Source organism: Channa argus, chromosome 11 (assembly GCF_033026475.1).
Source record: "Channa argus isolate prfri chromosome 11, Channa argus male v1.0, whole genome shotgun sequence".
NCBI lineage: Eukaryota > Metazoa > Chordata > Actinopteri > Anabantiformes > Channidae > Channa > Channa argus.
Window position 1 is genome coordinate 9,626,759 of NC_090207.1, and position 24,104 is coordinate 9,650,862.

The window sequence follows — 24,104 nt, forward strand, 5'->3', positions numbered from 1 at the left end:
CTTTGGGATTTTAAAGTCTTTCCATTTAATGGTTTGGTCTGGTAAATCTCAGAAAGTAGTAAATTGTCTAATAAAAATTATCTCTCCTTAACTGCTCATTACAGTTTAAGGCACAAAGCCTTCCAGTGAATGAGGGGGAGGGTTTTAGCTCTAGAAAAGAAACCATTCATTATTCTGCTCCCCATTCATCATATTTAGCTTTAAGTCCTATAGATAATTTAGTGTTAAATAAAATATTAATTTGTTTCTTGGGTTCCAATTATGTTTTACTGTAGCTCATATTTAGGCTAAATTGAAAAAAAGTCTAACGGGGTCCACAGAAGTCTAAAGTCACCCTGGAGTTTTAATCACGTGTCTGTGTGCGATGCCTGCTCGTCTGAAAAATCCACCATGAAACCACAAATAATCCATTCAGTTTTTAAAACTTTTTTATTGTTTTTAACTTTTTTTGCTCATTTTTAAAATTATTTATATTATCTACAAAGTAAAAGTTTTAACTTAAAAGTTACATAAGGGTCAGGTGAGAAGTGGGATCTGATCACCTCAGCCATTATAATTTCATAAATAATGTTTCTCCTGTCCTCTTGGCTGCCAAAATGTGTTTATTTCACAGGAAGCTTCTTGTCATGTTTCATTTTTAGTTTGGTTAGAAACTAGTCTGGAAACAAACGCAGCACATAGCAGCAGCAAAAAACAGTAAGATTAATACTGCCTAAAAGTTGGAAGATGTTTTCTTAACAAGGTGCAGACAAAACACAAGTTCCAGTTGAATTTTCTTCTTCACTCTCACTGATAAGTTACTCTCATTCTCTCACTTGGCAAGCTGACTCGAGTTGCAATTTGGGACCCCTGAAAGTGTGTGTGGGTGTTTTGTTGGCATCTGTATGCTTGTGTGTTTGTGAACAGGGGCTAAATGGAGGCAGTCTTGTCCGTTAAAACTCTAGCTCATTAAAACATGTCACTGCATCAACCTGTTAACATTCTCTTATTGCCTAGTCGGGGAGGGGAGGGAGGGAAGAGAAAAGCTGATGTGAAGCATTTCTGGTGAGGATGAAGAAAGAGGAGAGGGAGGGCTCTCATTCTCTTCATCGCCTGCTTATGAAGGCTCTGGTTGAGGAGCGTGACACAGAGGGTCCCTCGTCACACTGGCGCCCTCTATCTACAGCTGCTGCTGATGATGAGGTTGCACTGCAGAGATGAGACAAAATGGGGTGAAGTCTGAAGCTGATGGATTTAGACATTTTTCACAATGAAAGAACAGTAAAGGGTTTGGTCTGGTTGATGTGTTGCAAAAGGGGAAAAATAAATCAAAAAGAAACAAAAACCAAAAAATAAAGTTAGATTTACTTAACAGTTCTCATTTCTTCATGAGTCTTAAACAAGTCAGACACACAGTTTAAATCATTCCTCCTAAACATACTGCTCATCCCTATCTCCTATTTTAAGCATAAATTTCCAATCCTCATTCTGTAAAAGAAAGTTTCCAAATTATGAGGCTTCATCAGTCTGAGCTCAACAAATCAAGCCAGTATCTTCTAAAGCTACTGTCGCATTAAAACAAAATGGAAATGTTGCATCAAAAGATGGTTTTTGGTCAGTTTTAGTTTGTTAACAAGGGGATTAAGATTTGAAGAGGAAGACAAAGGCTTTTTTGTTTGGAAGAAAAGCAAAAACTGGCACTTGCACAGTTGTCATTATCTTCAGATTGTTCAACTACCTATTTAATAAACAGCTGATTTAATCATTTTCTGCAAAACCAGGACAGAAACTAAAACAGGCCATGAGAAATAGCATCAATTAGCTTTTTTGTCCTCTGCATTGACACCTTAAAAACATCCTGTCCAGAAATACTACCAGCACAAACAAATGCACACAGTCTGTTTAAGGCTGTGTACATTAAGGATGAGACTGTTAACAGTCAAGGCCAAAGCAATCTGCACTCATGACAGACAGATCAGCATAAACGTCAACTATTCTTGTTACTGTTTACTGGAGAGACGGTAATTAAAATAAACATACCTTGTGGATGTGCTAGATAGGAGAAGTGTGTGGTGGAAGATACAGGAATGGGGTTGAGGGCAGTCTGGGGCATAGGTGGCTGAGGACCACCTGGAGGACCCTGGGTAGCCATCAGCATCATCGTTGGATGGGTGGGTGCTGGGTGGTGCGACGGCACTATACCAGACTGCATATGGGCCTAGGTGTGAGAGAAAGTGTGTCGTATGTGTCAGTAAGTGTGACAGAGTGACCGGCAAGAAAAAACAGACAGGATGAGAGAATTAAAAAAACATTCCCAGCTTCAGATTGCTGCTTTAGACACCGCTCTGATGGAAAACCTTGGGTCCTGGCATTGGCTCTGTTGTAGTTATGACTACAGGACAGCTTTAAGAATAAAGCTCTTGGTATGGCAAACACAAATCATTAATCTTTGAAATAACCTACTACAACTTCAACTCTGTCACCTAATCAAGCTCTTATATGTTGAAAAGCAGGTTTGCACAGCTTTTGCTCATTTATAACCAGAGAGAAAAGATGCACACACTCACCGCATCAAAAGCCTTCAAAGGAATTTATACGGGTTATGACATAAATATACGGTCTGGAAATGTTTCTACCAAGTGGGTACTGAGCAACATTTTCTTTTTAGGGGTTTCTTTTAGAGTGAGGTATGATCAACATATTTGTCCATTAAGTATGCAGCTTTAGGCAGGAGGCAATTAGTCTAGCTTAGCATAACACAAGGGGGAAAACTGCCAGAATGTCTTAAGTTCAAAATATGAAAATCTCTATAAGTTTACTAAGTAACACATCTGTTTAATCAATAGAGAAAATACTGAATCACTATCTACTAAAAGTAAACTAACAGTTTCAGTCTACTCAGTATATTTTTGTGGCGTCTCTGCTACAGCATGTATTGTAGAATGCAGTCGGTGGGCACAGATTTTGGTACAACATGAAACTGTCCCCGACAACATCACTGTGAAGACAACATCTAAGGAAACTGCACACTGTCGCTTAGTGTGGCTGGCTTTGAAGAAACACACCAGTCACATTAAAGCCACTGACAAGAGACGTGAACAACAATGATTATCTTGTTGTAATAGCACATGTCAAGAGGTGGGATATATATGGCCAGTCTGTGTCTGGGGCCGTGCAGCCTCAGAATGGTCAAGTACTCATGCTGAGCCCTTTCCACTGCTAAAATGTGCCTGCAATGGACATGTCAGCATCAGAACTAACAAGAAAAAGTTAGCCTGGTTGATGATCATGTCTTCTTTTACACAATGACTAATAGGTGTGTGTTATTTATGCAGGGAAGAGGTGGCACAAAGAAGCACTACAAAGAAGGCAACTTGGTGGGAGCTGAATGCTGCTTTAGACACTGTTCTGATGGAAAACCTTGGGTCCTGGCATTCATGTTGATGTTACTGCCATCAATTCATAGAGCATGAAGCATCGGCTGCTGTCTTGGTATCAGACTCTACAAAAACTATTAAGGTGTTTTCTGAAATCTGTGTCTTAATAGGAGCTTTTTGGCAACGTGAAGAGAAAAACTAGGTAAAGAGTTTTCATGCCGTGACTGGCCGGTATAGGAACAATGTATTAGCTGTAAAAGAGGGTGAGCATTAGAGAGGCTAGCAGGCGTTTCTTCACCACTGTGGACACAGCTAGACAAGTGGTTGCTATTATTTTGAAGACATACAGGACCAAAGGACTGTAGGTGCCCAAAAAGTTTGCATTACAGAGTCATCATTTTGTTAAATAAAGTTAGCATGATTAGATTTTGTTTTCATTTTTGTAGTGTGCCCCTAACAACTAAAACCACACATATCTACCAAGAACAGAAAGTAAAGTTCACATCCTAATCTAGGTCAGACTGCCAAAAATATGTACTGCATTTACACCATTAGCAACACCAATATACAACACATAAATATACTTAAGCACTTCCTGGACATTATACTATATTTCTGAACTCACAAATCCTGTAAGTAAGACACGCTAATCTGACCATTTGGATAGTGCTTGTGGGACTGTTGTCCTGGTGGTACGTTGTGACCTACCTGCTGCATGTGCGCCATGTGGTTGGGGTTGTAGCTATGCACCTGCTGTGGATGTAAATAGACAGTCTGTTGGGCAGAAGGGAACGATGTCTGGGGAGACTGAGGGTTGGGCCCTGGGGTCATGGAGGGAGGTGTAGGGGCCAAGGCTGAGTACATCTGCTGCTGTGGGGGCTGGTTGGCCATATGGAGGGCCTGGGCAGCTAGAAAAAGTAGAAAGACTATTTATTACAGTGCTCAATTTGAATACAATCAACTCCAAAAGTGACATGTGCCAGGACAGGAACATAATGTACCCACCTGCTGCCTGTGGGTGCTGTGGGTGCTGGACTGGGCTAGCAGCTGGGTGGCTAGGAGGACCTCCGTGCTGTGGGGGACCACCCTGCTGGGCTTGGCCTGTAGGTGTGGCAGAGGGCTGGGGATGCTGTGGGTGAGGGTGCAAGGTGGCACTGTGGTGGGGGTACTGCTGAGGCATTGGCCCGGCCGACACTGCAAAAAATCAATCAACAATTGTAAAAAGACATGGATTACATCACCTGTACATTCATATGAACATATGCAGTTGGTGTGTGCTGACGTACCATAAATAGTGTGTGTCTGTTCTGGGTACTGCGTAGTTGAGGAAGAGACAAGGCTGGGCTGGCCGTGTGTGGGAGGTGCCATCATCCTGGCGTTGCCCTGCATTACTGGACTAAACACATGCTGCGCCTGGAGGACACACACAAGGCAGCAGCATTAGAGCCTTTGCGTCAAAAGGGTCTGTCCTAGCTCCTTTATCATTATTACCCCTAGAGCCAATTTGCTAGTTCCCTATCTTTTAGCATTTGTTCTATCACATTGCTTGCAAACTGGTAACAACACTTCAGCCAGCAGCCTGCAGTCAGCTGCGCAATTCAGAAGTAAGGAAATACTGGCATCCTGCTGGCACCCTGTCAAGCCTCTGGACTGCAGGCATCTGTCAGACAAATGGCTGACTAATGAAAAAGTGGAAGAGATAAAAACTACCAGCACTAAATAATGGCATTAGAGGAACTAATGATTACATATTGTACTTACGAGAGGAACCTCCTTCTCTGACCTTTGCTGAATTTACTGCTAAAGGTCGGATGGCTAAAGGCAAATCTTACCTGTGACTGGTAGTGTGGCATCTGCTGGACCAGTGGCTGACTGGTGAATTGCTGTGGGCTGCAGGTGAAGTACTGGGCAGAGTAGGCAGGGCTTGGTGCTACAATAGGGGGTCCTGCTGCTGTTGCTGTGTGTATCATGGTGGCTGTGCCTGGTGGATGGTGCTGGTCTGACCTCTGCTGCGGCATGTTAGGTACTGAAAATTCATGTTAAATTCATGCATGTAAGAAAGACACTTTGGTTTAACATCCCATAAATCTGAACTTAACAGAATCATGGAGTGGTCAGAAATGAATACTCCTTGGTTTGTCATAGGCTTACAGCAATAAACCTAAAAAAGAAGATGGGGAGGGGGAAATGCACTCACCTACAAACAGCAAGGTTACAAAAACTGATAATACTGTACAACTCTTAATATAAAGTAACATTATGACCAGTGCTTGCAGAAAAATGAGCTGCTGTAAATGCACATAGATCTTAATACGGAATGTGTAAATGTTATAATATTTATGGAAATCTAATTTAGTAAGCTTAAGAGAGTGAGCAAAGGTGCTAGGCAAATGAGAGAAAGCAGCAGTCATTCTCACCTTTACCTGGTCTGTAGGGTTTAGACTGGCTGACTGTCATATGTGGCATCGGAACCGGGTACATAGCTGGAGACTAGAGGGAGGAGGGGGATGATGGTGGTAGATGAAAAAACAAACAAAAAAAACAACAGCAAAAAACATAGGTTTATACTCCACCTTCTCAAGTCTCTTTGGCAACATTTCTTCTCGCTAAGAACTAAACTAAAATTACATGACTTGGTGCTAATTATTATTATTATTATTATTATTATTATTATTATTATTATTATGAGTGCTCTTACTCCTCATCTCTAGGGCTGGAGATGAACTACCCAGCTTTAAACTGCTGCCTTAGTAGCTAATCCCTCATCCAACACAGACAACGTATTTCAAAAAAGTGTATGTGAAATTGTGGGAATTCTCTCTTACCTGGGGCTACATGCTTTTTCTATGCCTTTCTACTACTGGGTAGACAAATGTGTTTTATGACTACGACTTTTTACCAAAACATTGCTCATCATCTTGTTCTTTAACTTCTTAACAGTTTACACCATGCATGTCTATAACCAAAAACATTGCAGCAAAAACAAATAGGCTTAAACTCCTATTAGCTTACAGCCATTTGTTTGGTAAATAGATGAAGCCAATACAAATAAGATGACGTTAATAGAAGTCCATCAGTGATGACTGTTTGAAATGAATTGCAATAAGAAGTTGGCAAACCAACATCTGATGGCATTAACCCAACAAGCAAGCAACACATCTCAGTACTGATTGGGCTTTAAAAGAAAACAAATTCCAAAAAAAGAAATCTTAGAAAAATTCACAAACCTTCCATATTATGCTTTTCTAATGGAGAAAGGAAGAGCAGGAGGAGGAGGGGGAGAAAAGGAAAAAAGAACCACTCTTTAGTTGTTCACCAAGAAATGTTATCATTTACACGTGTCTGATGTTGGATCACCAAGTTTTTCTTAAAGCAACACAGCAAAATACATAGATTTATGACAACAAATGTATTAGCTATCATTAAAAACTAAAAACTGTAATAAGTGCCTTGTGTGATTAGACAAAAAGACATTGTTCACATATTTACTTATTTCTGACCTTAATAGACCAAAATATTTACATAAGCATAATTTAAAAAATTTTAAGTACATGAAAAAGGAAAGGAAAATGAAGACAAACACATGTTATGTATGTTATAAAAAAGGTTAAAAAATATCCAGTGTCCAATGCTGGGACATCTCGTGGTGATGGCTGTTAGGTAATTGTTTTAATAAACTTTACAATTCATAGTGATTCTGTGTAATCCTCAGGATGATCTGCACTATAGAAACTATACTAATGCTGCACATTTCAGCAGGCAGGTGTTTATCTCACCTGCACTCCAGGGCTGACTGGTGTGAGTGGATACATCTGGGGAAAGCAGACTGTCTGGCTGTAGACAGTCGGGGGCTGCGGAACCACAATGGAGGGGCTGGGCTGGCCCTGAGGCCGGGGAGGTGTTGGGGTGTTGGCTGGTTTGGGCTGTTAAAGTAAAAGAAAAAACAAACAATAAGTTTGCGTTGTTTAAATTGTGCACTCTCATAGCAGCAGCGCATACTAACCTGTGTATTGAACCTGGGTTTGAACTCATTGGCATTTGGGTTCAAAGTTGATTTTCTCACTTGCCTGCAAGAGAATAACAAACAAGTTTTATGATTAATAGTATGAATTGTTTTTAGCATTATATTTTTTGTATTGCTCAGTTGAGCTCAGTAATTACATCACAGCAATTTCCTGAGCACTTAAAAAAAAACATAAGTGTGTTTTTGTAGTTTCTGAACTACAGTAGAGCTCTGTGGCACAGATGATTAAAATATATCAGGCTCAGGTTTGCTCAGAAAATACTTGTTGGGATCAAACCTAAGGTATTTCACAAGCTATGTTGGTAAAAACACCAGACTTTGAAAATATGTACAATCTCCCCCCTCAACCATCCACTTACTCTTGTACTGCTTCCTTCTTCTCCTCCTTCTCTTCTTGTTTGGGTCCACCGAACGTGGACGTGGCTGTTGTTTGAACTCCCTGTGATGTCACATCCAGCCCCATTCTCTTCTGGTCTGGGGCTGAAGGAGATGGGGAGAGTGCAGCAGGGCTGCCAGGTTTACTAGTGTTTGTGGATGTGGCGGATGGTGGAGGGGCACCACCAGGGCTCCCGGCAGCAATTACTACAACACTCTCTTCAGGGCCCTCCCGCCCCACTGTGGAGGCTTTGTCCATAGGAAGTTCTTTAGGCTTGTCTGCCAGATCTCTGGGTGGCTTGGTCATCATCTGGTCAAAGGTGGGGTCTGGATTTGAACTAGACTGCAACTAAAAGAGGTAAGTCAGAAGGAAGGGTTAGCTCTGGTGCAGCCTAAAAACCACAAATTTAGTCTGGTAATAGAATTGTAGGGCCATATGAGTTATTGAAGCACTCACCCGAAAATTATCACTAAATTTCTTTAAATTATCTATTTGTTTTCTGTGATCTGTTGCCATAGAAGGGGGTCCTATAAGATGAGTAGAGCCAAAGTGATTAAACATTTCAGGATGTGACAAATGGAATATCCATTTTTGAGACAGAACAAAAGTAAACAAGAACAAAAGTAAATAAGAACTAAATATAAACCACAAAAGAAAAAAAAAAGCATATTAGCAAAGAGACGTACTCATTCAGAACACTCTACATCAAATACTATCCACGGGATACTGTACCTTTACAGACTGGTCTGGTGATACTAGGCGAGCTGTCCAAAGGCTTGATGTTCTCCTTGTTTGCTGTGGGAGATGTCTGTCTTGTTTCCTGAACCCGACACTCTTTTGCTATACAGAAAAAAAGAACAATCAGTTTACTGCGAAGCATAAAACCAGAGAGCAGATTTGTCTTTAGTAGTTACAGATTCTACACTAAAACATGAAATCAAACTACACAGAAATCCGATCTGTCATATCATACATTGTTTTTCTTCCATTATTCCCTCAATCTTTCTTAGTAAAAGTGTGGTTAATTTTAAGCTTACCATCTCCTGGTGGAGAGGTGGCCATGTTGGGGGCGGGGCTAGCAGCAGGAGGAGAGGAAGCTGACATTGGCGTAGCAACTGTTTCAACAGGAGCTGCTCCTGTTTGGGGCGAGGGGAGGGAGGAACAGCCTGGGGAAGCTCCACCCATACTATTTTGCCTGGGGGAGCGAGGTCTGTGAGCTGAGGAGGGGAAGAAAAAGTTAGATTTTAGTCATCACAAAATATTATCTATTCTAAATTTCCCTCAGCAAATTTGCTTACTTTGATTGACTAGATAGCAGAGGATGCCCGTGTTGTAAAAATCACCTTGGCAAAAAGGTGATTTTTTTTGTTTTATATACCACAGCAAAGTGGAGGAAATGCTTTTAGTGGTCCTTGACGATGCAAAGTCCTTGAAAACATGACATCCATGATCCTGTCTACTCCACACTGATGTGGATCCAGTGATTCTCTTTTTCTCCTTCTTATTCTTTCCTTCAAGCTTGAGGCCTCTACCAGAGGCCTGGGAGCTTGAGATGTTCTTCCTGGACTCTGTTGGAGCCACAGCCGTATTACACAGCCCCAGTGTTCCTATTAATGCTGGAACCACTTGTGCCTTCACCTTTTTTTATTTCTTCTTTCAGCCCTTGGCATTTCTTGAGCTTCTCATGTTCTTCCTTCCTGATGTTGCTATCACATGGGATTGCTACATCCATCACTACTGACTTCGGTTTGTCCACCACTACTAGATGCTGGATTTGGGCAAAAACCCTCTGTGCATTATAAGGTGCATCCTTGTCTTGATGTCAGTGGCCTCTTGCTCCTCTTTTGGTCAGAATATTATGCCAGTGGGGTACCTAATGACCAGGAGGGCATAGATCTCGGGACTTGCCTTACTCTCTGTTGTTCTTGGTGGTTGCAGCTTTTCCAATGGGCTCTTCATGGTTACCTTTTGCCTGCGGGATTCCAAGGCACTTGTAGCTATTCTCAACATCTGGTAGTACAATCCCCTGAGTTATTGCCAACCTTTTCTCTCTTTGTTACCATCCATCCACAATTATCCAGTTCAAATGACATTCCAATGTCTTAGCTGTATACGTTAGTAGTATAGATCACTTGAGGTCTCGTTCACTCCTGGCACACAGTTAACGTCATCCATGTAGAGGAGTTGACTGATGGTTGCTTCACTCTGTAGTCGGTATCCGTAACCACTTTTGGGGGCGATCTGGCTGAGGGGTTTAAGGGCTATGCAGAACAGCAGTGAAGACAGAGCACCTCCTTGGTAAATACCACACTTAATGTTAACTATTGCAATTGGCTTGATGTTGGGCCCTCGGGTTGTTAATGGCAATTACTTTCTGGGCCCCGCTTGTGAGCCACGTGGCTGCTCATATAGCAGATATGTTCCCTTGTGTGAAGTGCATAAATTAATAAAAAATAAATAAACCAAAAACAAAAAAGAAACACGATTCAAGTAGTAAAAATAATTTTACCTCCACTAACTACCGAGGACCACGTCCCTCCAGAGGAGCTGCTCCTGGTTGGTGGAGTCACTGGGACCTCTCCGGGGGTATTGTGAGGCATTAAGTCCACTCCTGGAGGGACTCCAGTGGTCCGACATGGTGGAACTCTGTGAGAACGAGGTGTTCTCTGGGATTTTGGAGACATCCTCGGTGGCCCTGACAATTAAGAAAGATAGCAAAAGACTGAACTTCTTAAATAAAAAAGTGGAAGTGTGATAAATATATTGAAGAGACTGTGTTTCCTGCCATCCTGTGAAGGTTTCTGTTTGAAACTCATTTGTTTCTCAAAGGTTTTTTTTTTTTAAACCTTTGAAAATAATTTTTTACATCAATTTTTACATACAATGTAAGGTTAAAAAAACTAAACAAAATCACATTATTATTTTTATATGGTGAGAAACAAATCATAGTGAACAAATTGGAGATTAGCCCGTAAAGTGACCAAACAACACACCACACTTTCAAACCACAAAAAAAGTGAAGTGAAAGAAAGGAAAAGAGAAACAGACAGGGAAAAAGTGATGTAGAAACAGGTATTTAAAGAATGCAATGTTTAGCTGAGTTTATGCTTTTACACAAATAGTGCCTGTCTTACAGGAGAGAGCCTGGTGCAAAACAGATCTTTGGCCAAATACTGGCAACTAAAACATCTGAAGACTATAAAACATGGAAAGTATAATTTAATCATTTTAACTCTATATTCCAGCTCATTGGATTAAAATTCAGACTCTCTCTGTTAAAAGTTTAAACTCAAACATCTGTGTGCATTCTCCAATAGCTTTGTATCCTAAAAATTAACACATAAAAGCCTTAAACTATTTACCACTTTCATAAAATTTTTTATAATTTCTTGTAGCCATAAAATTCCTAATTAACTAAAAGTTTATGCTGCCTGCTACCACCATCTTCCCTTGCCAGCTCATTTAAAATAAACATTGTGGGAAACGAGTGATTTGTTTTTGCTAACTCTGACTAACAGAAAGCACAGCACACACAACGGTGCACCCACATGCCAAGGTGAAGCTGCCTGATGAACTGACAAAGGATCAGCTTTGTCACTTACTGCATTCTCATAATTTTCATTTATATGCAAATTGCAAATTTGACCTCAGTCCAGTTCAAAGAAGCACATTCACCTGTTTGTGCTCTTCCACACTAGACCTGGGCAAATGTATTTTTGAAAGTAGTTTTCTTATTAAGTCTTAAAACATTTGAAACATCATTTATTACAATCTGGAAAATATTTTCCCCTCTTAAACTTAATACATCCACCTTCAACTCATGCCTTTGCCCAAGTCTATTCCACACTGATGTGGATACCTTCTGAAGACATGCGTTTGGGCAGAGTGGAGGCTGGCGACGTGGGCCCATGGTGGGAAAAGGAGGATGAAGAGGGGTAGGAGGGGTGTGATGAATGGGAGGAAGGCCTAGAGGGTCGAGAGGGGGGCCTGGAGGGAGGCCTGGTGGGTGTGGTTGCCCTAGGAGGCAGGGAGGAGGGGCCAGACTGGTAACGAGAGGTGGGGCGGGAAGAAGGAGATGAACAAGGGGAAGGCCAATGAGGTGTACCTAAAAAGGGAAGGACAAATGATCAAGGAGGACCAACACCAGATGACAATCAATAAAGTTGGGAAAACGAAGGTGAAGTGGGAACAGAAAGGAGACTAATAAATAAGAGAAACATTGGAAAGGCAGGAATAACATTAATTATATACAAGTATAGTATAATAAGTACAATAAATGCATAAACGTAATTAACAGCAACAATGGATGTAAACATCCTTCAGACAGATAGACAGATAGATAGACACACACACAGACACATAGCGCCTTCCTACATCTGCAATGTATTCAGTACTAAGTAGGTTTGTGTAATAAGTATTAAAACTTACCCCCATTAACCACCCTCTGGTCAGCCCCAGAGCTGGGACTGTAGTCGTGGGGTCCTGGTCGAGGAGTTGAGGGTCCAGCTGAGCTTTGAGACAGACGGGGTGAATTCTGACGTCCTGGTCCCCAAGACATCGCCTCCCTGTTCCTCTGACCTGGAGGAATGTATTTGTTCTCTCTGCACACATAATACAATAAAACAAGCAGATGTTCCACATAAGACAATAACAAACATTAGGGGACAAATTAAATCCACAATGTATTACATAAAACCAAGTACCTATCATCAGTCAAAAAAAGGAGAAGAACAAAAAGCATGTTTTCTTTAATTACCAAGAAAGCATTTGTTCTGAGAATAGCTGCTGTCATCTTAGAGAATTGGCTGGAACCAGTTTCTCCCTTTAAGGCTTAAAAATGCTTTCCAAGCTTGCACATTTCTACCACAGACCCAAACAATATGGAAATGCAGTGTTAGAGACCATTTCTAAAAGCAGTTCCAAAAAATATTTTTAAATGTGGTTTATGCTATAAAATTTATTAAATAGATTTTATAATGTATAATAAATCGATATACACTAGTAACAAAAAGTTATGGATATTAAAAATTGAAACGAAAAAATAAAATTTATGGAAAATATAAAAATGTCATGCTATAGTGTTATCATGTCATGAAAGCAGGGCATTTAATTAAAAGCATGCAATGGTAATTTCTTCATCACACAAAAGCTAACAACAGTGGTGGGTATACCACAACACAAAATGTTCAAGTGTCAACAACTCAGTAACAATTGTTAGTGTCATCTTGGTCTCATGATGTCAAAATTGGAACAGCATAATGAAGAGGTCTGTTTAAATACAAATTAATCATTAAACCAGAACATTTAGTGGTCACACATTGTGATCTTTGCAGTTAATCGCATTGTTAAAGAACAGCCAGTTATGCAAAAAGTACTGCAACATTGAACAGTTGAACTTGTACATTCAAAAATTTAGAGTCGATCAAATTAAGTTCACTTTTAAAGTGTATAGTGCATTTTAGGTGGATTCTGAATTTTCTTCCAAAAGTAAAATATCCCTAACTTTTTGTAAGTAATATGAATTGTGTCTCTTTGCACATCTTTCTTAGTATACACAGAACCTGTAGAGAAAAAAAAAAATCCAATAAAAAGTTTGAGCAATGCAGATGATCGTTAATATTTGTACTTAGCTTTATCACAGCACATATCAAGAGTGAATTAACAACACAAACAGGAAAAATTAATACAATCTAACACACGCTGTTTCAAACACAATCTCCAGTTACATAAAGGCAACGTGTACAGTGGCACACATGGAAATAAGCCACAATATTAACACTGGTGGTCTTAATGTCATAAAGGGCAAGAGTAAGCCTCGCCACTCTGAGCGGTTTGCAGTTACCATTCACAGTTAAATGTGATGCAGTCTGTGCAAACGTATAGGAACTCTATATTGAAGTATAAATGCAAGTATTGGCCTTAAATGCTCCGCAATGCAATTAAAATACCGCTTCAAATCTTTTGCACAAGTACTAAACAAATTATCTACACTTTACCTAAGCCACAAAAGTAAAAGTACACCACTAAGTAGAAAATGTATTTTAAATCATACTGATTATGGTAATTATGGCCAAATTTGCACACTAATTAATAAAAAGGGTCACTGTTGGTATATCAGAATGGACCCACTTTATGTTCAGACACGTGCGTAACCCATAAAGATGTATACATTTTTATAAAAAACGTATGTTTTTTTCCTATCAACACCACCAGGTAGTATTAATGTTGTGGCTTATAACAAAGGCTTATCCGCCCTATGTTTGTATGTAGGCCTTGATCTTACCTGTTAAGTGTGTGAGTCTCCCTTTCCCCTCGCACCACAGCAGTATACTTCTCCTCTTCAGAGCGATCATCGTTCTCTAGAGCCACACGGGCCTTGTATGTGGCACTGGCCTCAATCTCCTCTGCCAGCTGGGCAGCACGCGCCTCTCTCTTGAGGAATTCTTCTGAGTTGTCTCGCTCCAGAGGGACCCTGTAAAATAAGCTCAGGTCAGACAAGGGCAGCAGGTTTATAGAGTCATTGGGAAATGTGCGATTTACTTGATTTCATGTGAGGTCACACTAAAACAAAATTAAAAGATTAAAAATGGCTCCAGACAAGATATACATTTAAAATATAAACTGCATTACGAGTTTGATATGTACAAAAAATATTTTAATAAAATAAGGATGTTGGACTTAAGGACTTGTGTATTCAAAAGAGAGATACATAAGACAGAGAAGCTTACGTATAAGTAGACAGGCTGCTGTCATATGTAGACAAGACCCCATACTTCTCCTCGTTAAACTTGAACATGTCATTAGGGTCCCACCCGTTTGACTGATATGATGAGAGAAGAACAGATGGGAGAGAATACGACAGACAAAAGAGAGCCTACTAATGCCCTGGATCTAAATACCAGAACCTCTGTTAAATTCTACGTCAAATTCATGTTGGAATTTAATAGTGAATTTTGTGCTCTCTCTTACCACATCTGTATCCAGAGACTCAAGGCTGTCAGAATTATGGGTCTCTCCTCCATCCCACGGCTCCAGATCTTTCTCCTTATGCTCACCATTGATTCTATTGCTCACTGCTGAATCTGTGAAGTTATCTGCAAATCACAAAGAATACATGAAGAGTGGCTTCATAAAGTATTCAAAAAATGTCATGTTTTTTGTACATCATTGTGTTAATTTCATTGTAACTGTTTCAATATTTGCAAATCAATGTATATTCAATACACCATAATCACAAAGTGAAAAGAAAGATGTAAATTTGGCAAATTTGTGAAGTTTATTTTTATGATCCCTAACCCAGAACTTTGTAAAAGTTACTTTTGCAGCAATTGCAGCTTTAAAGGGCGACTTCACCGATTTTCAAATTGCTTTTTTATGGCTTTAGTTTAGGGTCTTAATGTAAATTAATGCTTGGAAATTTCCTTCTGACTTCCATGTATGAAAATATTTCTCGGCTTCTAGCTGAAAAAAAACTCCCCCAGGTGACATTACCTGGAGTTTTTCCATCACAAGGAGTTCCAATAATGTCATGTGGAGGAGCTCTGGAAAAGCATCTTGGCCATGATTACATCCTCCATAGTGTGAGCAATGAGATGACATAATCTAAACTGAAGGTTCCTCCAAGGCATTTTTCAGCTAAAAGTAGAGAGATATTTTAATATAGGGAAGTCAGACATTTATTATAGGGAAGTTAAGGACATTTATTTACATGTATTACTCTAACTGGAACTAAACAAACCTAAGTTAAATATCAGTGAAGGCATCCTCTAAGTTTATAAAACCTCTGCACACCTTGACTTAGGCAGTTTAATGCTTTCTTCCAGACAGATTCTCTCAAACTCTATCTTGAGAAGAGTCTGAAGTGCCATGGACTTTTCATTGGGTTTGAAATGCTCTCTGTATTTAGGTGCATTTATCCTTCCTTCTAGTCATCAGTCACCCTGTTCCTGATACTGAGAAGCATTACTATAGCATGACGATGCCAACATCATGCTTTACTGAAGAGAGCCAGCTGAGCATTGTTTGATGTTTACCAGACAGTACTTCTTTGTACCTACACCCAAAGAGCTTACCTTTCATCTTATCAAACAAGAGAATCTTTTTCATCTTGCTCTCGCAGTCCTTCAAATGCAGTTAGTCAAACTCCAAGCATGCTGTCATACGCTTTTTAACTACAGGGACTTCCATCAAACCATTCTACAATAAAATGCTGATTGATGGAGTGCTGCTGCAATGGTTTCCTTCCAACAGGTTCTCCCATCTTTGCATGAGACTTCTGAAGCACCGTTAGCGAAACGCACACAATCTAGAGTCTTGACATTTTAAGGAGTGCCAGAGAAGGGCATCAGAATACACTGTAAATTACTGATTTTTTATCATAAATTTGCAAACGATTTACTGTCTTCACTTTGTCATTATGGATCACTTAGTGTACACTGATAGGCAGAAATGGAAATTATGTCCATTGAAATTAAATCTACAACACAAAGTGTGTGAAAAGCCACTGTATTTACATAAAGATAAGTGCCACACACAAACATATGCACACCCATAGGCTCATAATGGTATACAGTCACATGGGTGCACTCTCACTGTGAAAAAAGCAATCATGCCTTATGAGCTTCTATCTCAAGCTCCATTAGCAAATGTCTATATGGAGGTGGTGGTGGGTCACCAGAAACACCAACTTAAAACCAGACAGGGGCTCTGGATTGGGGTGGGGGTAGGGGTGGGGGATCCTTTCAAAATAATTTGAGCCATTACTTGAGCTAGCATTGGCAAAGCTAACATGGATAAGGGGTTCTGATAGTCTAAGCAAGAATATGAGGGGGAAGACTAGCAGTCCCCCATCAGTGCCTTAGCATGTAGCAAAATGTATTAAAAGTAATACATGTAGAATGATGCAACTGTTTTCAGCCAGCTGCTTTTGCAAGTATAACAGTGTCTAAAAAGCCTGACTTTTCCCCCCGAACTATCAACATGACAACATCTTGAGAAACATCAACAAAATGTATATGGTACAAGTTCACTTGAGGCTGATAACGTTCAGCAAAATTCACTCTAGTAAGTAAATCAGTAAAGTAACTTGCAGAATACTTTGATAAGCTCAACTAAAAAGGATCAGGCAGGCTCAAAGAAAACCCCCAAATATATTTGAAAGGACATCTCATCTCATGTCAGCCCAAGTCTGGACTCATTCTCAGACGTGGCACCAACAGACTACGTGTATAAAGCATATCAGCCACCTGGAGTTACATAATTCAGTCATCCCACCTCAATTAACAATACATGTTGCATTTTACAATTTCTATAACATAGGAAGTTCAGAAACAAACTACATTGGCACAATGCAGACAGTTGAGGTAACAGAACTGAATCATATTGGTAGAGGTGGTTGTTGTACTTTGCACACACTGTCCTTTAAGGCAATTGTACATCAAATTAGGAACATTTACAGATCATGTGGACATAGTGAGGGTTAAGCAAACATGCATTTAAGTGTTAATTATATGAATTCAACTTTAGGGACAAACCAAATTAAACATCCTTCCATAAATTGTTTTTTGATCCAATACTTATAAAGCACATTAAAATGCTGAAAATTAATCTGTTGCTTTCAATAGAGGTATACCTATGATGGTTATTTTTTTCTGTTACACAGTTCTGATTTAACCTGAGCTCTGGCCTAGTAAGCTATAAAATGAAGTGCCAAGATAATTCCATATTTAAGAAAATAAAACGATGCTTTAAAATATTCAATATCAATTTCCTTCGCCTAGCTTGGGCTTAAACAGTAGTACACTTAGGCAAAACTATGCACAATCAATTTTACAATATAACTTTACAACTTAAAAGTTAAAATTACAATTGTGTATTGGTGTTAGTTGAATAAAACTTTTTTTTAATCTATGTTAAATAATTTATGGTATTGGGCATATCTCATTTGAATAACTCATAAGCAAACATATGGCCATACACGACCATAGCCAGGATGGGATTCAAAGCAGAATCGCTACGATATCCGGAAGTGCAACCTTAACAAGTGAACTGTCTTCCACCAAAAGCAACATCCAGTCTAGCGATTGCAAAGAATCTGGTAAAAAGATAAGGCAAAAGAGGGCTTTATCAGATACCTTTATAGTTATATGAAAGCAGAAAATTCCATCATTACACTGGATTGATAATGGCGGAATAGGTGGCAACAGATCAGGCTGAAGGTTAAGGAATGGATTTTTTTTTGAGTATGATTTTATATTTTCAGTAAGCTTTTTTAGGTGTGTATGTTTTAGTGCATACAACGATGTGCAAGATGAGAAAATAGTCATATATTACCTGTGTCAGTGGAGACTAGACCAATGGAGAGGAGAGACAGACATGACAGAGAGTCAGAAGATGGTCTAACAGACAGAATGGCTGACTGGTGATCACAATCGTAGGATAAGGATCAGCTAGGTAAAAGTGCATAATTCCATTACCTTTTCTCTTATTTTCATATTAAAAAAACAACTCTGACCTCTGCACAAAAACTTTCTTAAAAGTTAAAACACTTTAGTTTACTGCCTATTTTAACTTAGTAATGTGGTCTTTATGTTTCACTTTTCTGTAAGGCATTCCATTTCATTCCATTTCAGTCAGTCCACAGTTGTTAAATTGAGCAGTGAAACAAGTTGCACAAGTGATGTTCCTCTATGAAATCATATAGTGAAACCCTTATAATTTTTCATCTGCTCAATTTAATAAAATAAAACCTACTTATTAAGTCAATCATTATATAAAAAAGGAGAATTTTATGGGTCAAGATGAATTAAATGAAGAAGACTCATTCAGCCTTTATTGAGTGTCCTTGCTGTGCCAGGCAACCTTCTAACCAATCAATAGATCACATTATTCTACAATGACTGGCCACTCAAATCAGACGCACAAGATCTAACAGATGGCACAGCCTCTGTGACATTAAGATTGTGATTATAGACTGAAAAAGATCAATATGATGTGAAAGAGGTGATTGGCATTTACTGTGGCATACATATATTTTAACACACTAAGCACAATGTGACAATCCCACCTAGTTGCACAGTGCATGCTTCATGACATTTTCCTATGTATAAGACTAGATATTTAGAGGTTGACAATGAAGGATCCAAATAATATTTGTAAACAGTACCTTTCCTGGCAAAATTCAAGTCCACATCTTTGTAGGTCACCAATACAACATCTGAGGCCTTGAAAATTATGCTGTCTGCAATATCCTCTTTCCTGGGACCAATGCTCAGTTCTGGACTCTTTCGGTGGGCAGCATCCAACACCAGGTCAAACTGAGGGAGAAAGTTGCATTAAAATGGAATAAAAGGGAATATGAAGTACAACAAATGCCACAACCCTCCCATTACAAATATATGAGGAACCACTGAACATTTTAGAATTGAGACTGTGCAATGTTTCATCTTCAGCTTAATCTTGCACAACGGCAGCTAGCCAGACAGAAAATTGAAAATATCATCAATAATCACCTCATCCTTTAAGAATCGTAATATCTATTATGAAAATATAGCAAACATTGTCTGGTTGCTGCTTAAACAGGAATTTGCCATATTTTTATCTGTTATATCATTGGGAATTATCTTTAAATATGTCTGTGGGTCTGACAAAACAAGAAATCTGAAAATGTCACATTGGTTTTTCTGTTTTCACCACTTATTTTGTGCTCTATGAACACTTCTTGTATAAATGAAAAGAAACCAAATGTGCCCAAAAGGACATAATGAATTAAAGAACTGCAAATATAAAATCTGAGCTTGACTGGAATCACTTAATTTAATTCTGCTCGTTGAATGCTCATTGAATGACATTTACACCAAGTATGGGAGCTGGAACTAGACATTACTATTTGGCCAGTGTACAGAAGGGGTCTTAATACAGCTGTGTGAATATTCCAGCATGTTTCTTCATTCAACTCACAAAAACAAACCATGACATATGGTAATAAAAGAAACATGGGATGTGGGAGCTATAACCCACCAATCTGGTATAAAAACAGTGGATACTTAAAATTAATAACATCTCATTAGGAACAAATGTTTAAGAATAGATTTACCAAATGAAGAGAACAGAAATTTCTAACACTGCTCAGGTTAAGCTTTTTATTCGTGCAAAATGAAAGAAGAAGGAATAAAGCTGAGGAATACTTCAACTTAAAAGGGAAGATTAAGGGCCACATATTTCTCTATAAAAGGAAAACTGGAAATGTTGATCTGTGTTAAGCTATCTCAGAGTTGAAACTGCTAGCAGGGCACGATCTTCCCATGTGTCAACAATATTCTTTAGTACTGCTACTATGAAAATTGCAGATCTGGCTCCATACTATCACCTTTGAAGAACATCACACTATGTATGAGCCTTACCTCTGGACCATATGTCTTAAATACTCCTCCATAGACTCCTCCATTTTTCACTTTTAGCTCACATTTGGTCCCCTATAAATAAAAAGGTCAAATATTACTCACTGCATGCATCACTCACTAATTTGATCAATGTAAATTTACACATTGAGAAAAACATGTTCAGAAACCAATCTGCTGTTAAATGGACAAATGACTGAACAATCACTGCTTTGTTTATGCAACCAGCTGTCTCTACAAATCACAGAGGTTTTGTTTATTGCAGCGTAGACATTTTGTAGAAACAAAATGTGGTGAATGACTGCAGTACATACTGCTGTTATGGATTCCTTTACTGCAAGCATGATTTACATACGTTTCAAACAAATCTTAAACAGTAATTTCTCTTAGACAAATTCAGAAGGACATCTCAGAAACTGAAGACAGATACACATACCACCACTGAAGTCAAGATATGGACCATCCTCACATTTGCATATACACCACTGAAAAGGACCTGAAGAAAAAACACAGTTAACTTCTAGTATTCCACATCTGCAAAGATAAATTATGCTAAATGGGCTCTCACAGCTGTGTGACATCTTCTCTTTGTAATGCATACAGCATAAATTAGTGTGTTTACATCGAAGTAACCAGGTTACAGTCTGTGAACCTGGCTTCCAGAATAACTCCTAAGTGCAGAGGAAATCAGGTTATTCTGCTGCTTGTTTACGCAGATTTCCAGTAACCAGGTATTTTCAGTGCATGTAAATGCTGTTCAACGATTACCCGAGAAAGCTAATTTCTCAGAGTACCCCGGTTACTTAAGTGCATGTAAACGCAGTGCATAACAAACATTATTAATTAATTGTTTCTTTGTATAATATATATTTTGTGCAATCATACCTCACAAAAAAAAAAAAAAAAAAGACAAATGACTGCACAGCGAACAAAACAAAAAAGGATTGATGTAGCATAGGGGATATCAGAAAACATCTTCCCTTTTGATAGTCCTCTATTATGACATACCTTGGATGATGCATGAATGTTTGTAATAACTTAACTCTTGATGTATGAGAATTAACAAATTACTTACTGCTGCAGGACCTTTACCACTGTGCCGTCCCCTAAAAGAATAAAAATAAAATGCCATTATTGTAACTCACTATGCAAAGTTCTTGCTAGCAAATTGAAACAAAGCTCTCTCTGAAGGGGCCAATTGTACGACTAAACAAAAGCAAATCTCAAGCGGTTGTGGTGTAATATGGTACAGAACTGCTAATTGACATGTTAATGATAACCCCAAAAATCCTCAACATAAGTCATCCAATGTATTCTATACTGAAGTGTCGTGCAAAGGTAAATTGCTAAATCCACAGATTCCAAAATAATTTGCAGGTTAGAATAATGTTTAATTAGCTGCTAGCCAACTAGTCAGTAGCCGACATTTTTCCAAGCATGTCCTAAAATGCACGTTGTTTCAACACCTGGCACATGCCCAAGCATTCACACTTGATTCAACTAGGCAATGCCCGCTTTCCCTACATTGCATCCCTTCTACTATAGTAAATTATTAATCCGCCTATTTTAACAATCTGAAATTCAACATCAAAAGAAACTAAATCATGTCTTTATCAATTGAAACGGCATGATTTTCTATGCACGAATCCAACTGGTCGATTCTCTTTTTACAGTAACATTTTCCTTACGGCCCTAACAGATGAAACATACGCAATGAATGGAGCGTTCTGTCCTAGTGACCGGTGAATAGAAACCTGACCGAAATAACGCTGCCAGAATTGTCAATACGCACTGACATTCTGTGCAGACAGTACGTCAAAACTTTATCTTAGGACGACATGTACAGAAATGTCCTGCTTCAAGGACACTATTTTAAACGAGCGTCAACGTCAAGGTTGAAAGCCAGTCGGTCCACAATTCCCCCTTCTCCTCCTCATCCGCCCCTCTCTTTCGTGCGCCTACACGCTTTATATATATTTCTTGGCAAACCCATTGCAGCAATGTTGCAGTAACATAGTGATCCACATGAATGTCAGTGGAAAACACAGTTTTGATATCACGGTTTCTTAGATTTAAAAGTCGCAAGGATGTGTCCCTTTAGCTAGCTGTAATAATACAGAGCAAGGCAAGTACACCGAATATCAAGCATGGGCTGTTTTACGGCTAATTAACACTTGCTAAAATGACTCAAAGCTGATAGTAAAGTTGGCAAACAGCATCACTGATACACACGTTTAGGATAATGTGTCCATGAACATGTTTAAATACACAATCTGGAACCAGATGGTATGTTTTATTCAGCGTGCAAGGGGAGGTACCGTTACGACGAAGTTGCAACATTATTGAAGCCAAAAAAAAAAAAGGCCTCGCTAGCTAAACTGCATCAACGCCGTGATCAAGTCGTCGCTAGGCCCACATAACGTTCACAAACACGTTCAAATTTTGGACCGTTAACGGGAATGTCATCTCTTAAAACCTTCACTGCTTGCAGTGACAGCGTCCCAGCACTGAGAACTGACCACATTACGCCCGGCTGCAATGTTTTAATTTTGCTACGTTGACATTTATATTTCACAAACCTGCCCAGATTCTGTCGTCCCCCGCCGCTTGATCCGGCACCAGAGGCGGCAGCACCAGCAGTGTTGCCACCGCCGGGCTTGCTGCGATTTCCACCGGCCTTCATTGACATTGTTATCCCATAAAAGACAGTGTCTTAAAACGATCAGCCTCACACCGCAATTGCTTGACAATGAGACGGTGTATGGTCGGATGACAGCTAGCTTTTAGCAATTTTAAGCTCTGGCTAGCTAACAGGCTAATGTCAACGTGCCTATTAAGGAGGATGCTACGCTAACAAGCTAGCTGGCTAACAGTTGCTAGCTAAATTAGCTACATGTACAATTCCTATTAAAACTGAAAAAAATGATATTTAAAAAAGACAACACACGCCAATCACTGTTCCAAGATAAACACAGGTGTTGCACCGTTTGTCAATCTGTTATATATTCCTAATTGACGAAATTCGATAATTTCAAAATACGGTTTACAGCTATCTCGGGTTCTTTCCGTTGCTAACAGCGAAAAGACCAAAACAGTCTGAAAGGGGACAAAAAAAAAACACAGCGGAGGGATATATGAAAGACGTAACAACTCAACATCTAGACAGCTATTCAAATACGGCGTTGTTTGCCAACAAATAATCTGATCAAAAGACCAAAGCGGTCATTCTTAATCCGGACCATCAATATAAACAAAGACACACTTGGCGTTTAAAAATAACTCATAGAGCACTGCACTACTTTCAGGAAGTCTTAGGACCCTCGATGGCTGTTTTGTGGAATCCACGTGAGCCGGTGAATACATACACTGCAAACAGGCGCAGTCAAAACTCAGAAACGTACAAACACAGATTGTGTGCGCATATATTGATGTCATTTAACCTTCCATAATTGAACATGAATGCTCAGAGGATGCCTGATGAAGATGTCATTTTGTTTGCGGTATCGCTATCTTGCAAAAATAACTGATCTGTCATGAACAACCCAGGCATGCAAAAGAAAGCGGCAGCAGGGGGTTTAACAGGCAGCTAAATTCCATCCACTTGTTCGCAGCCAACAGAGACTTTAAAACTAGGATTTCTAAACCTTTTAATGCACTGTTACTTTTTTCATTAACTTCCAAATAGGGAAAAAGCGTAGCCTAATTTTGGTATCATATACAAAACGTTTGGACTGTTTGGCAATTTGCTCATTTCCTAAAGGTAGCCAAGAGTCTATTTAGGACTTTTTCACCAATTCTTGCACACACGAGATGTTTAAGACCTACCCACGGTTTTGAAGTAGTGGTGGATATGGGTGGTGTGGATCATTGCCCTGTTGAGGAAGCTAGACTGTTTTAAAATGTACTTTCTTCACTGACAGCATGAAATATGCACCCAGAACATGCTTTTA

At 39.3% G+C, this 24,104-nt stretch overlaps 1 protein-coding gene across 11 annotated transcripts; it reads right to left on the minus strand.

The window, feature by feature from the left end:
- Positions 1-410: 410 nt before the first annotated feature.
- atxn2 (ataxin 2) lies at positions 411-23,251 on the minus strand. Of its 11 annotated transcripts, none has more exons than XM_067522195.1 (26): positions 22,734-23,250; positions 21,230-21,260; positions 20,591-20,650; positions 20,158-20,229; positions 18,921-19,071; positions 18,089-18,103; positions 14,726-14,850; positions 14,485-14,576; positions 14,040-14,228; positions 12,185-12,357; positions 11,616-11,861; positions 10,266-10,451; positions 8,794-8,973; positions 8,489-8,596; positions 8,213-8,283; positions 7,740-8,104; positions 7,360-7,423; positions 7,133-7,279; positions 6,584-6,601; positions 5,780-5,846; positions 5,189-5,382; positions 4,643-4,769; positions 4,362-4,550; positions 4,065-4,264; positions 2,020-2,197; positions 411-1,274 (listed from the first exon to the last, which is right to left on the minus strand). In XM_067522195.1, the coding sequence occupies exons 1-26, from the start codon at positions 22,841-22,843 to the stop codon at positions 1,234-1,236; spliced, it is 3,399 nt and encodes a 1,132-aa protein (XP_067378296.1). In that variant the 5' UTR covers positions 22,844-23,250; the 3' UTR covers positions 411-1,233. The 11 variants fall into 11 exon arrangements, with proteins under 11 accessions (XP_067378296.1, XP_067378297.1, XP_067378295.1 ...); XM_067522196.1 differs by having other exon boundaries at positions 411-1,188; positions 5,774-5,846; XM_067522194.1 differs by having other exon boundaries at positions 5,774-5,846.
- Between the last annotated feature and the right edge of the window lie 853 nt (positions 23,252-24,104).

What these genes read in the sequence shown, in the direction of transcription:
- atxn2 (XM_067522194.1), bottom strand. Translation starts at nt 22,843, where the DNA reads ATGTCAATGAAGGCCGGTGGAAATCGCAGCAAGCCCGGCGGTGGCAAC. An exon ending in GTGGTAAAGGTCCTGCAGCA is followed by an intron (nt 20,651 to 21,229) that starts GTAAGTAATTTG and finishes TTTTTTCTTCAG; the next exon opens with GTCCTTTTCAGTGGTGTATA. An exon ending in AGTCTCTGGATACAGATGTG is followed by an intron (nt 14,577 to 14,725) that starts GTAAGAGAGAGC and finishes TCATCATATCAG; the next exon opens with TCAAACGGGTGGGACCCTAA.